General features: G+C 51.6%; 1 protein-coding gene across 1 annotated transcript in view; it reads right to left on the bottom strand.

Moving 5' to 3' along the window:
- Positions 1 to 615: 615 nt before the first annotated feature.
- Positions 616 to 22,108, bottom strand: part of TMEM120B (transmembrane protein 120B) — a 43,332-nt gene continuing 21,839 nt past the window's right edge. The window contains exons 4-12 of the mRNA XM_059139672.1: positions 18,830 to 18,889; positions 18,067 to 18,162; positions 12,146 to 12,235; positions 6,157 to 6,222; positions 5,469 to 5,530; positions 4,114 to 4,206; positions 2,278 to 2,342; positions 1,841 to 1,909; positions 616 to 1,283 (exon numbers count right to left, since the gene is read on the bottom strand). Coding sequence (XP_058995655.1) covers positions 1,170 to 1,283; positions 1,841 to 1,909; positions 2,278 to 2,342; positions 4,114 to 4,206; positions 5,469 to 5,530; positions 6,157 to 6,222; positions 12,146 to 12,235; positions 18,067 to 18,162; positions 18,830 to 18,889 — 715 coding nt within the window. The 3' untranslated portion in view covers positions 616 to 1,169. The remainder of the gene's footprint in view (positions 1,284 to 1,840; positions 1,910 to 2,277; positions 2,343 to 4,113; positions 4,207 to 5,468; positions 5,531 to 6,156; positions 6,223 to 12,145; positions 12,236 to 18,066; positions 18,163 to 18,829; positions 18,890 to 22,108) is intronic.

Here is a 22,108-nt window from a genome sequence, read left to right as displayed (position 1 = left end):
GTGCCGGCTGTGAACTCCGCCCAGAGGACCCGTGGGGAGGTAGTTAAGGGGAGCTGAGACCCGTGTGTGGGAGAGAGGGCTGCAGCTCGTGGGGGCAGCGGGGCGGAACATTCCCCCAAGCCTGCCGGCTTCTTCACCCTCGCCTCAAATACAGAATCGGACACAAGGTGCCCAGCGGGTTTGTCCTGACCTCCCAAGTGCCACCTGGAAGGGAGCCTGCTCAGACTCTCTCCACCGCATTCCAGAACCTGAGAGGAAGGTTGGGAAAGTGGGGAGGGTGGGTGAACTCCACGATGGCCTGAGTCTCAGACAGCGCCGAAGTGCGGGTCCCACTCTGAGAACTCGCTGCCAGGATTCCGGGAAGTGGGCCGAGGGGTGGGGGTCAGGAAGCCAAACGCAAGTGTCAAAAAAAAAAAAAAAAAAAACTAAAAACCAAAACCTCCAACCGCCCGCGGGATGCCGAGGCTGGGGCGCCCTCTGGTGGTCACAGCGAACCCTCCCGCCTCCGGCCCACGCGGGTGGGGGCGTGGGGCCAAGCCCGGGGGGAGGAAGGGCAGCTGTCCCCGGGTGGCCGGCAGCCTGGGAACCGCAAAGAGCACAAGGCACAGACAGACAGTGGTTCTCTGAGAACTTAAATACCCCCACCGCAGAGCAGCGGCGGCCAGGAGAGCTTACAGCAGAAGCGGTGGGCCCCGGGGGCGGGAGGTTCCACAGGACGCCCGGGGCTTTCCTTCCACCCACTGGGGATCAGTAAGGAGCCGGTTGGCACCCCAGCGAGGCACATCCAGACCCCAACCTGAGGGGCTCCCTGAGGCTTTCGGCCACCCCACCCCAGGAAGACGGACCCAGGCTCCACCGTAGCCAGGAGGGCAGCGCGGGAAGACTGCGGGTTCGGGGCAGTCGGGAGGAGGCCGCGGTGAATAGGTCATAAATAGGGAGACTGGGGCAGGCGAACGTTGTACGGACAGGCAGGGCTCACGTTCCTCTTGTCCGCCAGGGACCGGGACCTTGACCCGCCTCCCCGCCATGCGCTGGCCCCCGAGCTGGCTGCTGCCAGTGGCCACAGACCCCGTGAGGAGAACTGGGCGGCAGTGGGGCCGGCTGGAAGCCCCTGCAGTCTTCAACCCCCATGGGGGGGGGGGCAGAGGGGGGCGCACAGGTCCCTTGGTTCACAGCTTCTTCCCCTTGTTTCTGTTCTTCTGAAGTTTTGCGTGCACGACTTTGAGTGTGGTCAGGAAGTTGCCCAGGAAGAGGACGAGGAACGTGAGCGCCAACACGAACACCTGCGCAGGGGCGTGCAGGGCGACAGGGGAAGGGGTGGCAGGGGGAGGAGAGGAAGGGAAGAAAAGGTTGAGTCAGCGCTGGTCAGCTCGCTGCTGAGACGCCTCTCTGGCCAACCACACCCCCCTCCCCGCAACCCACCCCCGCCCCTGCCCCCTGACCTTGCAAGCCCTTAGCACAAGCCACTGGCAAGCTGCAGAGTTCCCACAGCAGAAAGCAGAGATCTGGGCTAACTGCGTGGGAAGGTGTCTCCTCTGGCAGCCGCACAGCATTCAGTAGGGTTCTCAGATACTCGGGGGTCCCCGGCTTCCCGAATTCCCTCCCACAGTCTCCCAGGCCCCAGTGCCAGGGAGCTCTGGGCACAGGGCCCCATGGTGGGGAGCGAAGGGGTAGCTGAGGAATTCTCTCCAAGCTAGCCCAGGCTTTCCCAGGAGCCCCCACCCTCATCCCACAGCCACAGGCACATGCACACGCCTGCGCATGCATGTACACACACACACACACACACACACACACACACACACACCCCACCCCCCCACCCCACCCCCCGACCCCATACCTGCCATTCTCTGCATTCCTCGTGGCTGGAGAGCTCAAACAACGTGACAGCATTGTAGAGCTGCCAGAACTGGAAAGAGGGGAGGCAGGCAACACTTATCCCCAACGGATTCCCACAGACACGCATGTGGGGAAGCCCTGGGAGTGGACCAGGTCTCCCAGCTTCTGGTATCAACTGTCCTATGACCCTGAGAGTCCCCCCAAATGAAACTGGGGCACCCTAGGCCAGAGCAGCCTAAAAATCTGGGGCTCAGCATGCTGGTGCTGAGAGCCATTTCTGGCTCCTGCCTGCAGCCCAGGACCCAGGGGCCATCTCTGCCCCAGAACTCAGTGGGGCCAGCTCAGGGATGGCCGGTGAATGCGGGAGACGCCTGAGGACCTTTTGTTCCCAGGGGTCAGCCCAGAACAGGGGATACGCACAAATTCCAGGGGACTCACATGGCCACAGAACAGGAAAGGCAGGAGGAAGGTGAGGCCCCGCCACATCCAGGACTGGAATCCTTCTGTGGAGACGAAAGAGGAAGTGAAGGGCCGGTGTGAGGGGGTTCATTTGCCCCCACAGCCCCAGCAAGCGCCTACTGCCTAGCCATGCCAGTCCCCCAAGATTAGCCACGTGGGACGGGGTGGGGGGGGCAGCCCTCACCTGTCATCAGTGTGTGAGCACTCAAGTAGGAAAATCACCCAGAGACCGTGCACAACACCCGTCACGGGGCCTGACCGCTCTCACGCCTCAAGTCATCACGAACTCACAGGGCTTGACAACGCTTCCAGAAAGCTGACGGGCCAGGCACCGGTTTTTGATAATGTCTTTGATCTGCGTGGGGTTTTGCATTTCATAATGGACTTCTGCACCTATCATTTCAAGTAAGTCTTGACAAAGTCGGGCCTACTCTGCAGAGTAATTCGGTAGAAATGACCATCTCAAAAGATTTGAGAATTTTATTAGTTTCCTGTGAAAGTTAAGACTCCTCCAAGTTAAGAGTTAAGAAACTCTTAAGAAAGTTAAGAGTTCTCCAAGCTCTTCTGACTGGGCACTCGACCCGTGAGTTAAAGAAGTTGAGCACAGGGGTGTTGGGGTGGCTCAGTAGATTGAGTGACTGACTCTTGATTTCAGCTCAGGTCATGACCTTAAGGTCCTGAGATCAAGCCCCATGTCAGGCTCCAAGCTGGGCATACAGCCTGCTTAAGATTTTCTCTCTCCCTCTCTGACCCTCCCCATTGGGTTCTCTTGCTCTCTTTCTCTTAAAAAAAAAAAAAAAAAAAATATATATATATATATATATATATATATATATATATTTACATATATGTATATTATATATAAAAGTTAAGCACACATTCCCAATGCATCTCTCTACATATTTATATGTGGCCATATTTTTTTAATTACTATTTTTTTTATTCATTTGACAGACAGAGATCTCAAGTAGGCAGAGAAGCAGGCAGAGAGAGAGGGGGAAGCAGGCTCCCCGCTGAGCAGAGAGCCCAATGTGGGGCTCGATCCCAGGACCCTGAGGTCATGACCTGAGCTAAAGGCAGAGGCTTAGCCACTGAGCCATCCAGGTGCCTCGATACATAGCCGTATTATTTTTTAAGTAGGCTCCATGCCCAGCGGAGAGCCCAACTCATGACCCTGAGATCAAGACCTGAGTTGAGATCAAGAATCAGATGCTTAACAGACTGAGCCACCTGTGCCCATATATGTAGGCATATTACACAAATTATACATGCACAACATAATGCATATATAATTACTTGTATTACAAAGCACAGACCAAAAAATAGGCCTTTAAAAAGGATAAGACATGGGGTGCCTGGGTGGCTCAGTTGGTTAGGCAACTGCCTTCGGTCAGGTCATGATCCCAGGGTCCTGGGATAGAACCCCGTCCCGTGTTAGGGAGGAGTCTGCTTCTCCCTCTCCCTCTGCCTGCTGCTCTGCTGTGCTCCCTCTCTCTCTCTCTATCAAATAAATAAATAAAATTTTTAAAAATAAATAAATGAATAAATAAATAAATAGGATAAGGCGGAAGCCAGCATGGAGGCCTGGCACACAGCTGGCCACAAGCTTGTCGACTGAAACAGAATCCACGATGAATTATGAAAAGCAACTCAGGTAAAGGGCGGCAGCCCAGGCGTTGTGTGGTAGGTGCTGTTATGTTCTTACTGGCTCATGCTCCCAGGGCGGTGAGTAGCGGTGAGGTCTGGGGGAGCAGGGAGGGGCCGGTACTTGTCCCCACCTTCCATCCCCCCCTCCCCAGGCTGGGGGCTACTCACCCACTGTGAGGTCCAGATGATTCCTCTCCCCCAGGGCACGCAACCGGTAGAGGCAGCCTCTCTGGTAATAATATTGCAGGAACTGGACACAGCCTATAGGGGGAGCACAGCGCCCGGCTCAGGGCCCAGAGGACTGGATGCCAGCACAGCATACACACATGCACACGCATGGGTCTTCACAGCCCAGAGGGCACCCTCTCTCACCCCAACACACACACACACACACACACACACACACTTCAGCCTGAACCTACTTTATCCCCTCTCCAGAATACAACGAGAGCAGGTTATCTGAAGACCCAACTAAGCGCCCATGAGATTAGAAACTTCTAGAGCAGATGCTTGCTGGAATGGTGGCACCGTGCCGGGAGCTGTGTCTAATGCCAAGATGGCAAGAGACACTTTCATACAATGGGATACTTAGTCGTTACCAAAAATGAGGTAGAATTCTGTGTCTTGACATAGAAAAATACCCTTCATTATTGTTAAAAAATAAAGAGGTTATAAGCAAAGCTCTGTGGACAAAGGGATCCCATATTTATAGACAACATAATGAAGTACATAAGCATATATAAATCAAACTGAAAGGACATAGATCAATCAACAGTGATCACTCCTAAGCGTGAGATTATACATAATTTTCATTCTTGCCTTTACAGATTTGAATTTGTTGGCAGGGTTTTATTTAAAAATTAATTGTACTTTTTGAGTCAGTAATACGTACACAATAAAATTCAAAGGGAACAAACTAGTACTTGGCAAAAAACAAAACTCTCTTTCTGTCCCTGTCCCCCACTATCCAGGCTCCCCCTTCTCAGAGGGGACCCTTAGGACTGGTTTACTGTATATAAAATCCAGAGCGAATCTTTTTTTTTTTAAGATTTTATTTTTAAGCTACCTCTATACCCAACGTGAGGCTTGAACTTACAACCCCAAGATCAAGAGACATTTGCTCTACCGACTAAGTCAGCCAGGAGCCCCAATCTAGAGCTATTCTTAAATGAGAAAGAGAACATATACTTTATTTCCATTTTGAGGTAGTGTCCCCAACACCACTTAGATCCCAAAAGTCACCATTGGTCCCCAGCTGTGACACAGGGCAGAAAAGGCAGCAGTGGGGGTTCCTGAAGGTGGGGATAATCAGGCTGTCCCTCCCCTAGGACTGGGTGGTGATCTCGGGGCAGAGAGCTCTTTGCTGGATTTCTGGGACCATCCCCTGCCCCAAGCTCCCTTCAACACTAGACACACCCCTCACAAGGGAAGAGGAATGACAGAGGCCTCCATCAGCGAAAGACCTGGAAACTGGAAACCGAAAACCATACCCCCTCCCCTGAATCCAGGCAAGAGGCACTCACTCTGAAAAATGGAAAACGCTAAAAACTGATTACGAAACTTCTGATAAATCAGTCCGTTGGGCCTGCGGAGAAGTGGGGAAAAGCAAAGGTGAGGTGTGCTGTGAAATTAGACATTCATCGCTGCCCCTCTCCATTCCAGCCAAGAGAGAGGAAAAGCTTTTAATTAAAAAAAAATTTTAAGTAATCTCTACACCTAATGTGGGGTTCGAACTCCCAACCCCGAGATCAAGAGTCGCATGGTCCAACAACTGAACCAGCCAGGTGCCCTCAGAAGAAAAGCTTTTACAATAAAGGGAGGTCCCTGATTTCTGTCCTTCTTCAGCAGCAGTGTCCCTGGGGCTGGACCCGATCACTTTCGTCATTGCTTTAACCCCGTTCTAGAAGCAGGGGGGCCAGTATCATCATTCTGAAGCCTAAGTTCTCACTGATCTCCACTCTCTCCGTCTGCCTCCTTTCGAGCCTCATCCCTGTAATTCTTTCTGTCCATTGCTCCCTATCACCTCTGTCCCAGCAGGCAGGCCACCCCGACATCCCCAGAAACCTCCCAGCTGGCTTGGGGGATCCCTGTGGCCCGGTTGAAAGCTCATGCTTTCCTTCTTGGCCTAAAAGTCAGCCCATGCTAGGAGCCTCAAAGGTGTCCCTCACCCACCACCAGCTCCCCATTCACAGGCCCCCATGAGACACTCACCAGGTCAGCATCACTCCAGAGAGGAACGTGGACACGTAGTGGTGAGACACCCACCAGCCTTTAATTCTTGGAGATAAGAGAAGGAAAGGGGGTTCAGGTGGGGAGGGAAACACAGGTGGCTCTTGCTTCCCAGACTATGAGTGTATCGGCTACTCTGCGGGCCTCCAGCCAAGACACAGGCCCAAGCCATGATTTTCCCCTCTCCTTTGTCCTCCAGAGATGCACGATCACATGTAAACCACCCACAGATTGGTCAAGAGGCCCACAGAAGCACTCGGGCCTCCAGGGGCTTCCAGCTACCCTAAAAGCACATCCCTCACCGCACCCCAACTTCAAGCCCTTCTCCCTGTCCTCTCCTTGAAGCTCTTGAACCTGCCAAGCCCATTACCACCTCAGGGCCTGTTACGGACAGAACTGTGTGCTCCCCAAATTCCTATGTTGTAGTCCTAACCCCCTTAGGGCTGGTACCTTAGAATTTGACTGTATTTGGAGGTAAGAACTTTAAAGAGGTAAGTAAGGTTAAATGAGGTCCTAAGGGTGGGTCCTAACCCAACAGGGCTGGTGTCTGTGCAGGGGGGAGACACCAGGGGTGGGTACGCTCACAGAGAAACGGCTCCCCGAAGACACGGTGGCATCTTCAGGCCAAGGAGAGGCCTCAGGAGAAACCACTGGGGCTGGCACCTCGATTTTAAACTTCTAGCCTCCGGAACTGTGAGAAAATAGATTTCTATCTTTTCAGCCCGCCCAGCCTGTGGTCATTTGTCACGGCAGCCCACACGGACCAACAGGGCCTTCGGACTGCTGTTCTCCCTGCTCTGAGAACTTGGCCTGCCTGGCTCCTGGTCCAAATTCAAGTTTCGGACCAACTGTCACCTCCTCCGAAAGGCCTTCTCTGGCTACCTTATCTAAAACAGCCAGGAAGCCCCACTCTAGATCACACTGCCCAGTTTTATTTTCTTCATGGGGCTTACCACTATCTGAAATTATGCACTGCTTCCCCTCGGTTTGTTCTCTGACCCCTCTTCCCTGCTCACATGTAAACATCAGGAGAGCTGGGGTCTTGTCCATGTTCTTCATTGGTGTATCTGTGACACCTGGCTCCGAGCAGGTGTTGAATTAACACAGCATACGTGCACATACGTGTGCGCGCGCGCGCACACACACACACACATTCATGCTCTCCCAAAGCTATAGCTACCTGTTATCCCACACAGACACAGAGAAATGCCAGAGTGCCCACACAGCATCTCAGCATCCCAGACGCACTTTCTCCCCGGGAGCTCATGCCCTGGGCTCATCCACTCCCCCATTGGCAGCAGGCCCTAGCCCAGCCCTGGACTTCATGTGTCTAGTCCGGAGGCTGTGGGAACCCTGGTTTCAGAACCCAGTACTCCCCCAACTGAGGGCTCTCATTCCACAGCAGGGGAGGGAGGCTCGTTGTCACCCCGTCCTCCGTGTTAATGTCCCAGCCTAGGCTGAAAGCTGGACCCTCAAACCCTTACCCTTCAAAGTCCTTGAGTCTGTCTCTGGCCTCTGCTGGCCTCCTCCAGCCCCTGTCTCGGAGCTCAAGGAACACAATGTGGCAGGGATTTGCTTTGCCAAATACAGCCTGGGAACAGCGGGGCTCCTGCCTCCCAAGGACTGGGCGGTACAAACTGGGTGCCTCAAACCCTCACCAGTGCTAGATTCCAAGCTTTAAAATTTCAGCCAGTCTTGGGTGAAAATTGGTATGTTATTGAGGCACGGCATTCACGAGCCCCTCAGCCATCTGCACACTCCAGGGTGCTGAGCTGATTTTGTACACGTTTATGCAACCGTATTACTGTCACTTAATTCAAATGTCATACAATTCCCCCATTTAAATTATACACGTCAACGGTTTTTAGTACATTCACACAGTTGAACAACCATGAGCACTCTCAAATTTTAGGATATTTTTATCACCCCAAAAGAAACCTGGCCCATTAGTGGTCACTCTTTGGGCCTGTTTTGCCACGGAAATACAGCCTGCATGGCCTATGGGCATTGTAATGAGTAGACAGCAGACAACCAATTAAGAGTGGTACACACAGCTGCGGTGTGGGACTAGCGCGGCCTGCTAGCTGGGACTTGTGCCCGAGCATTCCACGGCCCTCCTTTCGGGACACCTTAGCCACGTGGGCACCACTCAGAGGCACCAGCAGCCACAGACTGTTTCTGGCTTTGAGCTTCGGGTCACGTGGCAGATGGGGGAATGGCTTCCACACTGAGGATCCCTCCCTGCTGGCCGCCCCTACACGGCTTTATCCCAGGAAAGGCCCCTCTAATAGCCAGTTGGAAGCAGGCTCCCTTGGGCTGGCTGGCCAGAAAAGCTAACACGATCCCTGATTCATCATTTATTCTGGCCCAGAACTAACTGCAGAGGACATCTGCTGTTTTGCCTCTCTGTCAATCACCCCACCTCCGCTCCGCCCCCTACGTTCTGGTTGCCCGCCAGGCCTTTCTTCGGGTGAACCACCTCATCCCCACGCTCAGTCTGGGTGGCTAAGGGGGAGCGGGAGTGATATAACTGGGCACGTGACTCAGAGCCAGCCAACCAGGGCTCTGCATCCCCTCCCCCAGTCACACTGATTGGCTCAGGAATGTGCATGTGACCTCATCCGAGCCAATCAGAAATCTTGTGTCAAAATTACAACTCAACCTGCGAAGGAAAGCCCTCTTCCCTGTGAGATTGTCAGTCTGGCGGGGTGGTGGTCTGGGCTGCCAGAAGCCGGCGCTTCCAAGTTGGGGCAAGAGATCGGGGTGGAGGACGGTTAGCACTGTGTGAGCCCTTTGCACCTCCTTGAACCATTGATATACAGGTACACTTTAGAGATACTGTGGCTTCCCTTTCAGGGAATAAAAGCAAATGTCGCGATAAAGCGAGTCGAATGAAGTTTCTGGTTTTCCAGTGCCTCTCAAAGTTACGTTTACACTATACGGTAGTCTAGTAAGTGCGAAATAGCAGGTCTAGAAGAACAATGTACATACCTTAATTTAAAAAAAAAAAATAGTGCTAAAAAATGCTAACTAACCATCATCTGGGCTTTCAGCAAATTGTAATCACTGATTTCAGATCATCATAACATAATAATTATGAAGAAGTTTGAAATACTGCAAGAATTATCAAAATGTGACAGAGACACAAAATGAGCAAATGCTGTTGGGAAAATGGTGCCAGCAGACCTGCTGTACATGAGGTTGTCACAAACATTTAATTTGTAACACACACACACAATACCTGCATAATGCAATTAGACAAGGTATGCCTATATATGCTCCCCCATCATATTTACTCTTATCAGGCAGTTTCCCTCATTTGCAGGATTTCCAAGGGAACTTGATTTGCTTATTGCATTGAGCTAATGAGCTACAGCTCCCAGTCCTTCCAGAAGATAAAGCACCAAGCCCACCCCACCCATTCCAGACCCCAGACCCCACCACATCCAAACCCCTGCCCCAGGCCAAAGCAGGCAGACAGGCTCAGAGGAACAGTACAATTACAACTTCAGATACAAGCTGAAGTGTTAGGCACATGAGGTCTGGCTTTGGAACTTCACTTCTACCCCACCTCCAGGGCCCTGCCCTCCTCCTCACTCTCCTGGTGTGCCCCACACTTGCAGGGACCTCCACTCAGTCCTGTTCCCTTCCCTCTAGTAATCACACCACATACTGCCCCACCCCACAGATGCCCACCACACACAGCTCGTCACACTAGATAAAGAGCTGACCAGAGTAACTCTTAATAAAGTAAGTAAGCTTTAGTAACTCTTACTACAGTAAGAGTAACTCTTACTAAAGTGTTAGTGATTGTTAGAGATGTGGCATGCCTCTGAAGACTCAATATGACTCCATCAGAAGGATGGAACTGTAAGACTGCCAGCAAGCCCATGGGAACAGGTAGAGAATTTATGACCAGGAGTCCTTGCCATTCGTCCTGGCCCTCCCTCCCCACTACTTGCCACCCTGGCTCCCCTCCAACGACACCCAAAAGCAGAAAGATACTATTCAGTAAAATTAAGGAAGACTATGAATGTTATTTCCTTGGTAAGATTTTCTACTTCAGTGTTTCCCAAAGCATGGGGCGCGTACCACCAAGTTTTAGATGACACTCAAGCCTAACACTAGGTGATACGGAACCAGGTGGCAAGAGGTCATCTGCTCAGTTCTTTGGTCTCCCGATTAAGTCAAGGAGTCTCTTTAACGCCTCTCAAGGCCCGCTAATCTCCCTTTTTATACACAAGTACGTATATGGAGAGACAGCAGGCCTCAGGCTCAGAACCTCTTGGAAGCGAGAATAATTGACTTCAATATGTAATACAAGGAAAACAAAAGATTTTTTATACTACTTCCTCTTTCCTGCAACTGATGCTGGCTTCCCACGTACAGTGATGAAATAAAATTTCCTTTTAAAATAAACTAGTATTTACTTAAGTTAAAAAGAAAAAAAAAGGGAGGTTGATTTAGAATGTTGAAAATTATCATCCGGATGATACACGGAAAAGGCAAAAATGGTGAGGATAGGTCCCGAATAAGTGCTGTTTGAGAAACACTGATCTTTTCTAACGGGCTACATGCTACAGGGCCGCATACCTAAAAAATTGCTAGGCCCCTGGTCCTTACCTCTGGGCTCTACCTTCAGGTTAAGGCCTGGCAGGGCAGGGATCTGCCATAAGAGACCACTGGGCAGAAAAGTGAAAAGGTGGCAAATTATTGAGGGGTTTGCAGACACCCCGAATCTTAAATCCACAGTTCATGACGGTCCTTACTAGCGCCCAAGAAGGAGGAAGCAGGGAGGGGCTGGGAGGCTGTTACCTTCCGTTTCAGGGAAAAACAGGGACAAGCTTGGTATACAGAGAGGAAACAGCGTACCCCGGAGAGGAGATCAGACCTATGGAAAATGGGCCCCACAGGTGGCAAATCGTGGGTCTTAACTGGGCCCCAAGACTCTCAGCTCAGAGAAAGGTAGGGTAGGAAGGAGAATGACAAAAGAGCAGGGCTCCTCATATTTGCAGCCCCTCAGAGGTGGGGAGCCCCCCAACTGTGCCTCCAGTCACTTCGCAATGCTGAGGCACATGTCCCCATGGGGCTGTAAAATAGCCCAGGGCCACAGAGCCACTCAGCCACAGCCGTGGGACTAGAACTCAGGAACCCTCCCTCCCAGCTTGGCTGTCTTCCTCCTTAGCACCACCTGGGTAATAAGGCAGGTTTGAACCAAGACCCTCACTACCTGTCCTCCACCCTCCCCATCTCCCTGTGGGGGACCACCTACTCTTGTCACCAGAATCCATTCATCCTTCTAACGACACTATCCCAGTTTTCCTCTGGGGACCAACCCACTGTCCCCTTGACACTCAGCTCCTAGGCTTCTGATGGTGGCCTGCAGGGGCAGGCATGAGGCTCAAGCCTTACCAGTCAGTCGTGCATTCTCTGACCACAGTGATGGGTTCAGAGACAGGCACAGGATTCAGCAGGTGCCAGTGGGACCCAGTGAGACTCTTGGAAAACAGCAAGGTGCCCTATTTTGCTGGGAATGCTAGAAATAAAAGACGTGGGCCCAGAGCTCCGGGATGCCTTTGCATGGAGCCTGAGAATGAAGACAGCATCACAGAAGGCAGAAGGGAGGGATGGAGAGAAAGTGGATCCTGATGCCATTGTTTAAACACCTGGATTAAGCCTGACCTGAAGTCAGTCCCAGCGGACCTGTTCCTTGAGAGGAGAAAACCAGTATTCTGTTGTGTTAAACCTCTCTGAGTTCTTGGTAAGCAGGAGACCACAGAAGGTGGCCCCGCAGCAGCAGACATGGTTTTCCTCCACCCTGGGGCAGTCAGGGACACCCCGCCCCTCCCCGGAGGAAGGGAATATGGGCTGAGGGTGCCAGCCCTCACATGCATCCCTTCCATGACAGACTTCCCTTTGGCTCCCCCAATCCCCCCCCCCCCCCCGCGCGCAAAGCCGGGCCCCCAATTACCTTGAGCCATTGCTGATGAGAATACTTTCTCGAATTGTCAGGGTGCAGTAATACCACACCAGCAGGAAGTTAAAAACTTCGTCCGTCACCCTGGTGGAAAAAAACAGCCCCGGGGAGGAGCGCAGGCATGAGAACGGTGGATGGCTCTCACCAGCCCCCCCGCACCCCCTCCCCCGCCACTGGGCAACAGAACAGCAAACCAGGCTGCCTCTGGGAACAACCCCCCCCACCCCATCCTGCAGAAGACAGAGTAAGCGTGGCTGCCACCTAGCCTGCCTGTCCCCCTCTTCTGCCAGAATCCTGCTTGCTTTTAAGGCGCTGGCTGAGGTTTTGTCCCCTTCCCTGAGCACTGGGACACCCTCGTTCCCTTCTACGTTCTTCCTGTCTGACGTAAAATGTTTGGTGGAAGGGCAACCGGAGGACTTCAAGCAGAAAACTAAGTGTCTTAAACTGTCTACAGTGTAAGTGTAATTTACAAACGTCAATTCCCTTCCTTCCCCTTAAAACATCTATAAACTTTGTTGCACTTACAAAAGAATTCTTTTTTTTTTTTAAGATTTTATTTATTTGGGGCACCTGGGTGGCTCAGTGGGTTAAGCCGCTGCCTTCGGCTCAGGTCATGATCTCAGAGTCCTGGGATCGAGTCCCGCATCGGGCTCTCCGCTCAGCGGAGAGCCTGCTTCCCTCTCTCTCTCTGCCTGCCTCTCCATCTACTTGTGATTTCTCTCTGTCAAATAAATAAATAAAATCTTTAAAAAAAAAAAAAAAAAAAAAAAAAAAAAAAAGATTTTATTTATTTGGCAGAGAGAGACACTGCGAGAGAGGGAACACAAGCAGGGGGTATGGGAGAGGGAGACGCAGGCTGCCCGCTGAGCAGGGAGCCCGATGCAGGGCTCAATCCCAGGACCCTGAGATCATGACCCGAGCCAAAGGCAGACGCTTAAAGACTGAGCCACCCCAGTGCCCACAAAAAAAATGCTTATGGCCTGAATGGTCTGTAAGATGAATTAAGAACCTCCTGCCTGCTCTGCAGTCCTCGTGGCCCAGAGCCAGGCAGAGAGGCCTTAGGACAGCACAGAGGGGCTGGAGCCGGTGCTGTGCCCGGGTCAGGGCGGAGAGCTAGCAGATACGTGGAGACACGTGGCATGTGACCTCACCAGAGACCTCCCCCACCACCACCCGGCCTCAGCTTTGCTGGGAGATTCGCGGGCTGACCCCCTACCTGAGTATGGCTGGGTGAAGGGCCCTGGGGCAGAGCCCATGACAGACGGCCCCTCGGAACCTCCCCTACCACTGACTCTAATGGAGGCTCTAGCTTCCAACCCAAAGGGAAGCCCCTCTGTCCTTTCCAGTGCCAGACAAATCCTTTCACGACTGTTGGGGGCGGGGGGTATCCACCTGCACCAGGGAGGGAGAAACCCCCCATCTCCTCCATTTCCATATCCGAACTGGGACAATTACTATAACCCTGGCAGGGAAATGGAAAGGTATGACTCAAACAGTAAGAGCCAAAGTTGGAAGGTTGGCTTTTAAGTGATGTCACCCTGTTCTGTGGTCACAGATGACAGACTTTCAACCCCAAGCCCTCCTGAGCCATCGCCTGTGGAGGGCCAGGAACCATTGCCCTGGGAGGGCCAGGAACAGACTCTGGAAGCACAGGGCCTGAGTTCAAATCCCAGCTCTGCCTCTTCCGAGCTGTGGGATGAGGGGCAAGTTGGTGACTCTCCTGTGCGATCGCGCCTGCACTGAAGCGGGAGAGTGAGAGCAGCTCCCGCGTAGGCGGGAGTTTAACCCAGGAAGCATGGGACACGGGGCCGGGGGCATAGGAAGGGCTCCCTGCAGTCCCCGTTGTAACTCTGGGAAGGATCACAGAGTACCCGAAGCCTGAGAAATGAGTCTCAGATGCTGAGTTCTAAGGAAATCAAAAGCCTACTTGACTTGAATGGGGTGTTGGGAGGGGGAGGGCCTCCCCAGGGCAGAGGGTCACGCAGACACCGACTTCCGAGCTCCCCTTCAGGCAGGAGGCAGGCCCAACAGTGAGTCGTGAGCCGTGGTTACCAGAATGTTTCTCGCTGGGCCTTTCCTACACCTTCTCCGTAGAGAGGGGAATAAAAGTAAGATTTTATGGCCCAGCACTTCAGGGAAATGCTGGAGGTGCCGGCCCCAGCCTTCTCTGCCAGAGTGTATGAGCTCCCTGTTGCGGCTGTAACAAAAGACTTAGTGGCTGAAAGCAACACACATTCATTCTCTTATAGTTTTGGAGGTTCGAGGTCTGAAATGGGGAGGGCTGGGCTCCTTCCGGAGGCTCTCAGGGAGACTGCCCGTGTTGATCTGTGCCGGCTTCTAGACACTCCTGCATTCCTTGTTTGGTGGTATCACGTTCTTCTCCGACTCTGACCCTCAAACCTCCTTCTTTTTTTAAAGATTTTTATTTATTTATTTGACAGAGATCACAGGTAGACAGAGAGGCAAGGCAGAGAGAGAGGAGGAAGCAGGCTCCCCGCTGAGCAGAGAGCCCGATGCAGGACTCGATCCCAGGACCTGGGATCATGACCTGAGCTGAAGGCAGAGGCTTTAACCCACTGAGCCACCCAGGTGCCCCTCAAACCTCTCTCTTATAAGGATCCCTGGACTTACTGAATAATCCAGGATAATCTCTTCTCAAGTTCCTTCACTTAATCTATCTGCAGAGACGTTGTGCCAAGCAAGGTCACACATTTGCAGATTCTGGGGATTAGAACACGCACCTCTTTGGGACCCTGAGTCAGGCCACACCAGGCCAGCTCTAATTACTGGGAACTTGCAACGCCACAGGCATTTCATGTGGACGATCTCTCTGAATCCTCGTCCAACCCTAAAGGACGGCTTCCTGTGGCATCTGCGCCCGTCGACATAGCTCCCGACAGCCAAACCTGCCGTTCCTGGCACGCCTGGCTTTATCAGGCCCCCGCTGCTTTGAGAGGCAGGTCGGGGCCAGGGGGAACTGCTGCCCTCTGGAAGCGGTCCTCAACTCCCCTAACCAACAGCAGCTGGAAGATAAATACCCTTGCTCCCTCGTCCCTCAAGTGGGTAACTGAGGCATGTTCCATGCTGCCCCCCAGTTCTCCAGATGCCTACAGGGGAGCACCTCCTGTCTTACTTCCCATTCTCCTACCAATGTTTCCTGGGATCACCTCTGAAAGACTACTGGCACCCAAATGCTTGTCTTGGGGTTGCCTCTGGGGAACACACAACAAGACAGGACAACTTCCCATTTTACAGATGAAGACACTGAGGCCCAGAGAGAGGAAACGACCTGCCCTGGAGTGAGATCCAAAACCAAGCCCCAATGAACCTGAGCTTAACTCCAACCACCTTTTTCCTGCAGCTTTAAAACCAAATCCTGACAAAGAACAGTACTAACTAGATCCAGCCTCTAGGCCTGAAGGCAGAACATAGAGGCATCGCACTCTCTAGCAGCCTCACCAAAGCCTCCCAAGGACCAGGCAGCGCGGGCAGATGTCTTCTGGCCACGGGAAAGACAGGAAGCAGACGGAGACAGAACAGAGCAAGGGCTCTACTCAAGGTCACACAATCTGTGAGGGCAGACCTGGACCTCTAGGTAGAAGGGCCTTTCTGTGGGGCCCCCAGCAAGGAAACCATCCCACGGGGGCGAGAGTAAGGAAAGAGAATCCTGCTCCTTGGATGCACTGGACATTAAGCGGCAGTCTCATACAGCCTGCCCAGCCTTAGCGCAAAATGCTGGCAGCGATCACAACTGCTCACACTCAGACGGCACTTAAGTGCCAGGCACTACTGTAAACACTGCAAATAGGGGTGCCTGGGTGGCTCAGTGGGTTAAGCCTCCACCTTCAGCTCAGGTCATGATCCCAGGGTCCTGGGATTGAGCCCCACATCGGGCTCTCTGCCCAGCAGGGAGCCTGCTTCCCGCCCCCCTCTCTCTGCCTACTTAGGATCTCTCTGTCAAATAAATAAATAAAATCTAAAAAAATAAAAAATAAAGACTGCAAATAGAACCTATCCGGTCCTCTCAGCCATCCTACCAAGGAGCTCCTGTTACCCTCATTTTGTGTGTGAAGAAACCCAGGTGGGGAGAGGTTAGGTCATCTGCCCAAGGTCACACAGCAGGACAGACTTCCCTGAAGGCAGAACAGAGAGGAGCTGCCTGTCCAGTCCCATTCCCCTGTCCTATTTTTAACCCACGGAAGGTATACTAGTGTTGCCTCAAAATTCACGTCCACCCAGGACCTCAGAATATGACCTTTGGAAACAGTGTCTTTGCAAATTTAATTAGTTAAGACAAGGTCATAACAGGTTAGGGTAGGCCCTGAATCCAAAGAACTGGTGTCCTCCCGAGAAGGCCATGAGACAAACACAGGGACACACAGGGAAGGGGGCTACGTGACAAGATTGAGGCACAGGAGGCTGAGAGTGGCGGGAAGCAGCTTTAAGCTGAGGAAGGCCAAGGAAGCCGGCAGCCCTCAGGCTGGAAGAGGCAAGATGGGACCTTCCCCTATAGCCTTCAGAGCGAGCATGGTCCCACCAACACCTTGATTTCAGACTTCTGGCCTCTAGTACTGTGTGAGAATAGATTTCTGTTGTCCCAAGCCAACCAGTTTGTGGTGCTTTGTTATACGAGCCCCAGGAAATGAATACAGAAAGGGACGGGGAGATGAGAAGCTGAGAGAGCCAGGCCCTCGCTGAACTTTAGAACCAACCACAGGTTTGCCCTTTGAGGGCCCCAGATCTGCCAGTGCCAGGGAATCTGGCTGCACATCGAGAACGTCTCTCCCTTCCAGAGGGGCATGTGAGCAGGCAGTGCCGATGCGTGCAGCCTTTAGCCTCTGGGGAAACAGGCCAGCCCGAGGCAGCAGGCAGGCATGGGCCCAGGACCTAAAAGAGGCTTTGTCTGGACATTCAAGTGGCCAGACCAGAAACCCGACTCCCAGCCAAGCCCTTGCCAGCAAATAAGCCCGACACAGGGCCAGATGCCCAAGCTGTACTCTGCTGCCTCCCCTCGAGGCACAAAACCCAGGGCCCGGGGAGGAATGAAACCCCCTGAGGCACTGGCCTTCAGCCTCTCAGAGCCACGTGGCTCCTTCCTGCTCCAGAAGCAGCGGCTGGCGCCCGGCAGAGCCCTCCGCACACAGTGCTAACAAAGCCTGGTGTCACCCCCGTTTTACAGATGGGGAGACTGAGGCTCCCAGAGGGAACCTGCTCATGGTAACAGCCAGTCAGTCCCAAAGCCAGGATTCAAACCCAGGCAGGCTTTTTTTTTCTTTTTTTTCTCTTTTCTTCCTTCCCTTCTTCCTTTCCTTTTTTCTTGCTTTCTCTTTTTATAACTGATACATAATTCACATACCAAAAAACTCACCCTCTCAAAGTGCCTAATTCGTTACTTTTTAGTATATTCACAGAGCTATACATTCATTGCCTCTATCTAATTCTGGAATATTCTCTTCATTCCAGAAGAAACCGCTTCCGCATCAACAGCACCCACTCCCATCCCCCACCCCCACCAGCTCCTGACCACTAACCTGCTTTCTGCCTCTATCGGTTCACCTGTTCCGGATATTTCATATAAGTGGAATCATACAATATGTGACTGGCTTCTTTCACTGAACATAACATTGTCAGATCCCATGTTGTAGCATGTGTCACTACTGTATTCCTACTTATTATCGGAATAATATTCCATTGTGTGGCTGTGCCACTGGGCTCTTTCCTAACTCCTAGTTATAAGGTCTCTCCAGTAGTGGTTCAGTAGGTATTTGTTGGACGGATGTCGAGTAGACAGGACTGATGTTCCGTATGAGAAAAAGCTCTTCTCTACCTACAATCGCCCAAATACTGCAGACACAGGAGAGAGCCCCACCCCCAGCCCTCACCAAACTTACACACACCACCATGTTTCCTGTTACCTGTAGTGGAGGACAAATCGACAGGCCACAGCCCCTAGGAGCAGGATGATGGTCAGGTAGAGCTTGAACTTCTCATACTCGTCCTTGTAAGCAAATCTGCAGTGAGAGACACCCCCAGGAAAGGTCACGTAACTATTACTATAGTTAACAGTAATATAACTATATCCTGTCTGGGGACACAATCCTCGGCACCATCAGATCCTCTGCCTACCACCTGCCACTGCCCACAGGAACCTCGTGATCCCACTAAAGGAAAGCTCTGGACTTGAATGAATGGTGATGGTCAATGAGACAAAGAGGACAGATGAGCAAAGCTTCCCATGTCCCTGGGCTCCTGGGGGTAGGTCTCTGGGCTGGTGATGGGGATGGGCAGGGGGTGGAGAAGGGCTCCTCCCTAATCAGCTATGGCAGCAGAAACGCCACAGCTCGACCGCCCCTGGGACTGACTGATCTCAGGTGGACAGCACTGCCTGCTACCCAGGAGAACCGTGTGTGATGAGGGGGTGGAACAGAGCAGGGACCGTTTCTCACGGGAGAGTGGCATTTCTGCTCACCCAATGTACTGACTGCAGGAAAAGAAGGAAGGAACACTCCCAAGGTGGTCTCCTCACTGAGAAGGAGAGTGTCAGAAAGACCAAGGGCCACAGGCCACACTATAAATTTTTTTCATTTACACAAAATTTTTAGCTAGTTCATTTCTTCTAAGTGGAGAGGGCAAAATTCCTGGATTCCCTAAAGTCAGGCGGGGGTCAGAGATACTTACTTGGCCTGGTTGCTGAGAAGGGTCACATTCACATTGCCAAGGACGAGATTTAAGTAGAGCCTGGAAGGAAAGGACTGGTGAGGGCTGACTCGTTCCTTACCAGCCCTAGGAATGGGCCCCAACCAAAAACATTCAAACAATAAGCATGCCTTGAGCACGGATGTTAGAAAATAGCGTGCTAAACTCAGCAGAAAAATTCTCACATGGAGAATAAAGACTAACTAGAGAATGAGACAACTGTGACACATGCAGTCATGACTAAACTATTTCCCCCCATCTTAGCTGGCTTAGAGACCAGATTTCCCAGGCACCCATGCAGCTCGTGTGAGCATGTGACTGAGTTCCAGCCAATGAGGTGATGGAATGTGTACAATCTCTACAAATCTCTAGGTCAATTTAAAAAGGGTTCTTTTTTTTTTTTTTTAAGATTTTGTTTATTTATTTGACAGACAGAGATCACAAGTAGGCAGAGAGGCAGACAGAGAGAGAGGGGGAAGCAGGCTCCCTGCTGAGCAGAGAGCCCGATGCGGGGCTCGATCCCAGGACCCTAAGATCATGACCTGAGCGAAAGGCAGAGGCTTTAACCCACTGAGCCACCCAGGTGCCCCAGAAAGGGTTCTTTTTTAAAGCTGAAGTATAACCTTCAATATATTTATAGGTATACCTATAGTATATTTTATGCCTGGCTTCTTTCCCTCAATACTATGCCTGGGAGGTTCACCCACGTTGTCTATGTATAGTGTTCCCCTGAGTGGACACCCCACAACTTATTTATTCATTCTACTACTGATACACGCTTAAGTTGTCTTCAGTTTTTGGCTAATAGAAATACACTGCTATGAACAACTTTCTTTTTTTTTTCTAACTGAGATGTAATTCACATACCATAACATCATCCTTAAAAAAAAAAAAAAAAAAAAAAAAAAAAGCTTTATTTATTTATTTAAGTGATCTCTACACCCCTCATGGGATTCGAACTAACAACCCTGAGGATCAAAAGTTGCTTCCTCTTCAGACTGAGCCCACCAGGCTGTAACATCACCCTTTTCATGCATACAACTTCATGGTTTCCAGTATATTCACAACATTGTACAGCAACATCACCATGACTTAATTCTATACCATTTTTTAAAAAGATTTATTTATTTATTTGACAGACAGAGATCACAAGTAGGCAAAGAGGCAGGCAGAGAGAGACGGAGAAGCAGGCTCCCTGCCGAGCGGAGAGCCCGATGCAGAATTTGATCCCAGGACCCTGGATCGTTACCTGAGCCGAAGGCAGAGGTTTAACCCACTGAGCCACCCAGGCGCCCCAATTCTAGACCATTTTCGTCATCCCGAAAAAAAGCCCATACCCATCAGCAGTCTCTCCCTTTCCGCCCTCCCACAGCACCTGGCAACCACTATCTATTGCACATGTATGGATTTGCCTATTCTAGACATTTCACTTATAAAAAGACTCTTGTGGGTGCCTGGGTGGCTCAGTGGATTAAGCCACTGCCTTCAGCTCAGGTCATGATCTCAGGGTCCTGGGATCGAGCCCCACATCAGGCTCTCTGCTCAGCGGGGAGCCTGCTTCCCTCTCTTTCTCTCTGCCTGCCTCTCTGCCTACCTGTGATCTCTATCTGTAAAATAAATAAATAAAATCTTAAAAAAAAAAAAAAAAGACTCTTGCAACATGGGACCTTTTGTGTCTGGATTCTTTGCTGTCGACCTTCTTATATATGTCTATTGGAGGTCAGAAGCACTCATTTCCATTGGCTATGCAGACAGGAGTGAAATTTCTAGATTATAGAATAAGTGTGTTTTTGGCTTCCCCAGGAAACAGCAAACTTTTTTTTCTAAAAGGTATCCGCTTGCCCTCCGCTCCCTGGAGATGTGACGGTGAGAGCCAGCTTTGGCCGCGTAGGTGAGGACAACTCCCTGAAGGGTGGTGAACCAGCGAGCTGGAGATGGAAGCACCGAGTCCCTAGATGACCCCATGAGCCCGCCACTCTTGGTCCCCTCAGCTCTGGACTGCTGTGTGTGAGAAGAGAAACTTCCCCCTTGTTTGAGCCCCCGTATCATTGGGCTTTTGTTACAACAGCCTGTACTCTAATGGCACTAATAAAGATGCAAGTAAAGAGTTACAAAATCTCAGGGGAGGAAGGGTTTAATTCTACAGAGGGAGGAGGGGTCTTTGGAAAGGCTTCACCAAGTCGGTAACATTTGAACTGGGCTTTGAAGGGCGAGTAGAAGGCGGAGAGGAGAAAAGTCTTCTTTCTAGCTCTGAATAAATTTGAGAGGCATTTCTGGTCTGAGGTAACTGGAACAGAGATGTAAAAAGAACATCAATCCCCCCCTTCCCGCCTAGAGATACAGGCCCTACTTCCTGAAAGAGCAGTGCCATTTCCCTTCAGAGAATCTCTTTTCCCCCTCCAGGTCCCGGGGTAAAGCATATGACAGAGCCTTAGCCAACCAAAGCACTGCATCCTCCTGATTGGGTCAATGATGGTCATGTGACACAATGGTCTCAGGCCAATGAGACTCAGTCCTGGGACTTTTCCCAGAACTACAAAGAAACAAAGAGGCTTTCTCTGCTGGAATTGCTAAGCTGGCAGAATGCAAACCCAGAGCGCCTGGGGCCAGCTTGTAGAGAAAGTCTCCTTAAAAGCAAGACACACAAGGCAAAGGGAATAAAAGGAAAGCTCATGGAGAGACAGAGCCTAACAGTATCATTTGAGCATCAGGATCCAGCCAGACCTGCAGCCACCTCTGCACCTTGAGGTTACATGAGCCAATAAATTACCCATTTTTTTGTAAGCACTCTGAGTTGGGCTTTCTGTCATTTGTAATCCAAAGATTTCCAACTGTCGCAAAATACGCAGAGGACTGAGGAGGCTGGAGCTGGGAACGTGGACCTGGGCCACTCTGTAAAAAAGGGTCATGGGAGGGGCGCCTGAGTGGCTCAGTGGGTTAAAGCCTCTGCCTCTGCTCAGGTCATGATCTCAGGGTCCTGGGATCAAGCCCCACATCGGGCTCTCTGCTCAGTGGGGAGCCTGTTTCCTTCCCACCCAACTCAGGGAGGATTTCCTGTGGCAAAAGAGGAGAAGCCAAGAGGAATGGCTTCAAGTGTAAAAGAACTAGTAAGCCTCCTGACCAGGGGCTCTGATTCAGCACTTAGGCAAAACAGGGAGAAAGGGCCACAGGGAAGGGATGGGAGTGCACTTAGCAGCCCACCTCGGGTTCTGATACAACACCGTCCGATCTCACTTTGGAACAGGTGGCAGTCATGTCACC

Source organism: Mustela lutreola, chromosome 11 (assembly GCF_030435805.1).
Source record: "Mustela lutreola isolate mMusLut2 chromosome 11, mMusLut2.pri, whole genome shotgun sequence".
Classification (NCBI taxonomy): domain Eukaryota; kingdom Metazoa; phylum Chordata; class Mammalia; order Carnivora; family Mustelidae; genus Mustela; species Mustela lutreola.
This window is presented reverse-complemented; position numbering and strand designations above follow the sequence as displayed.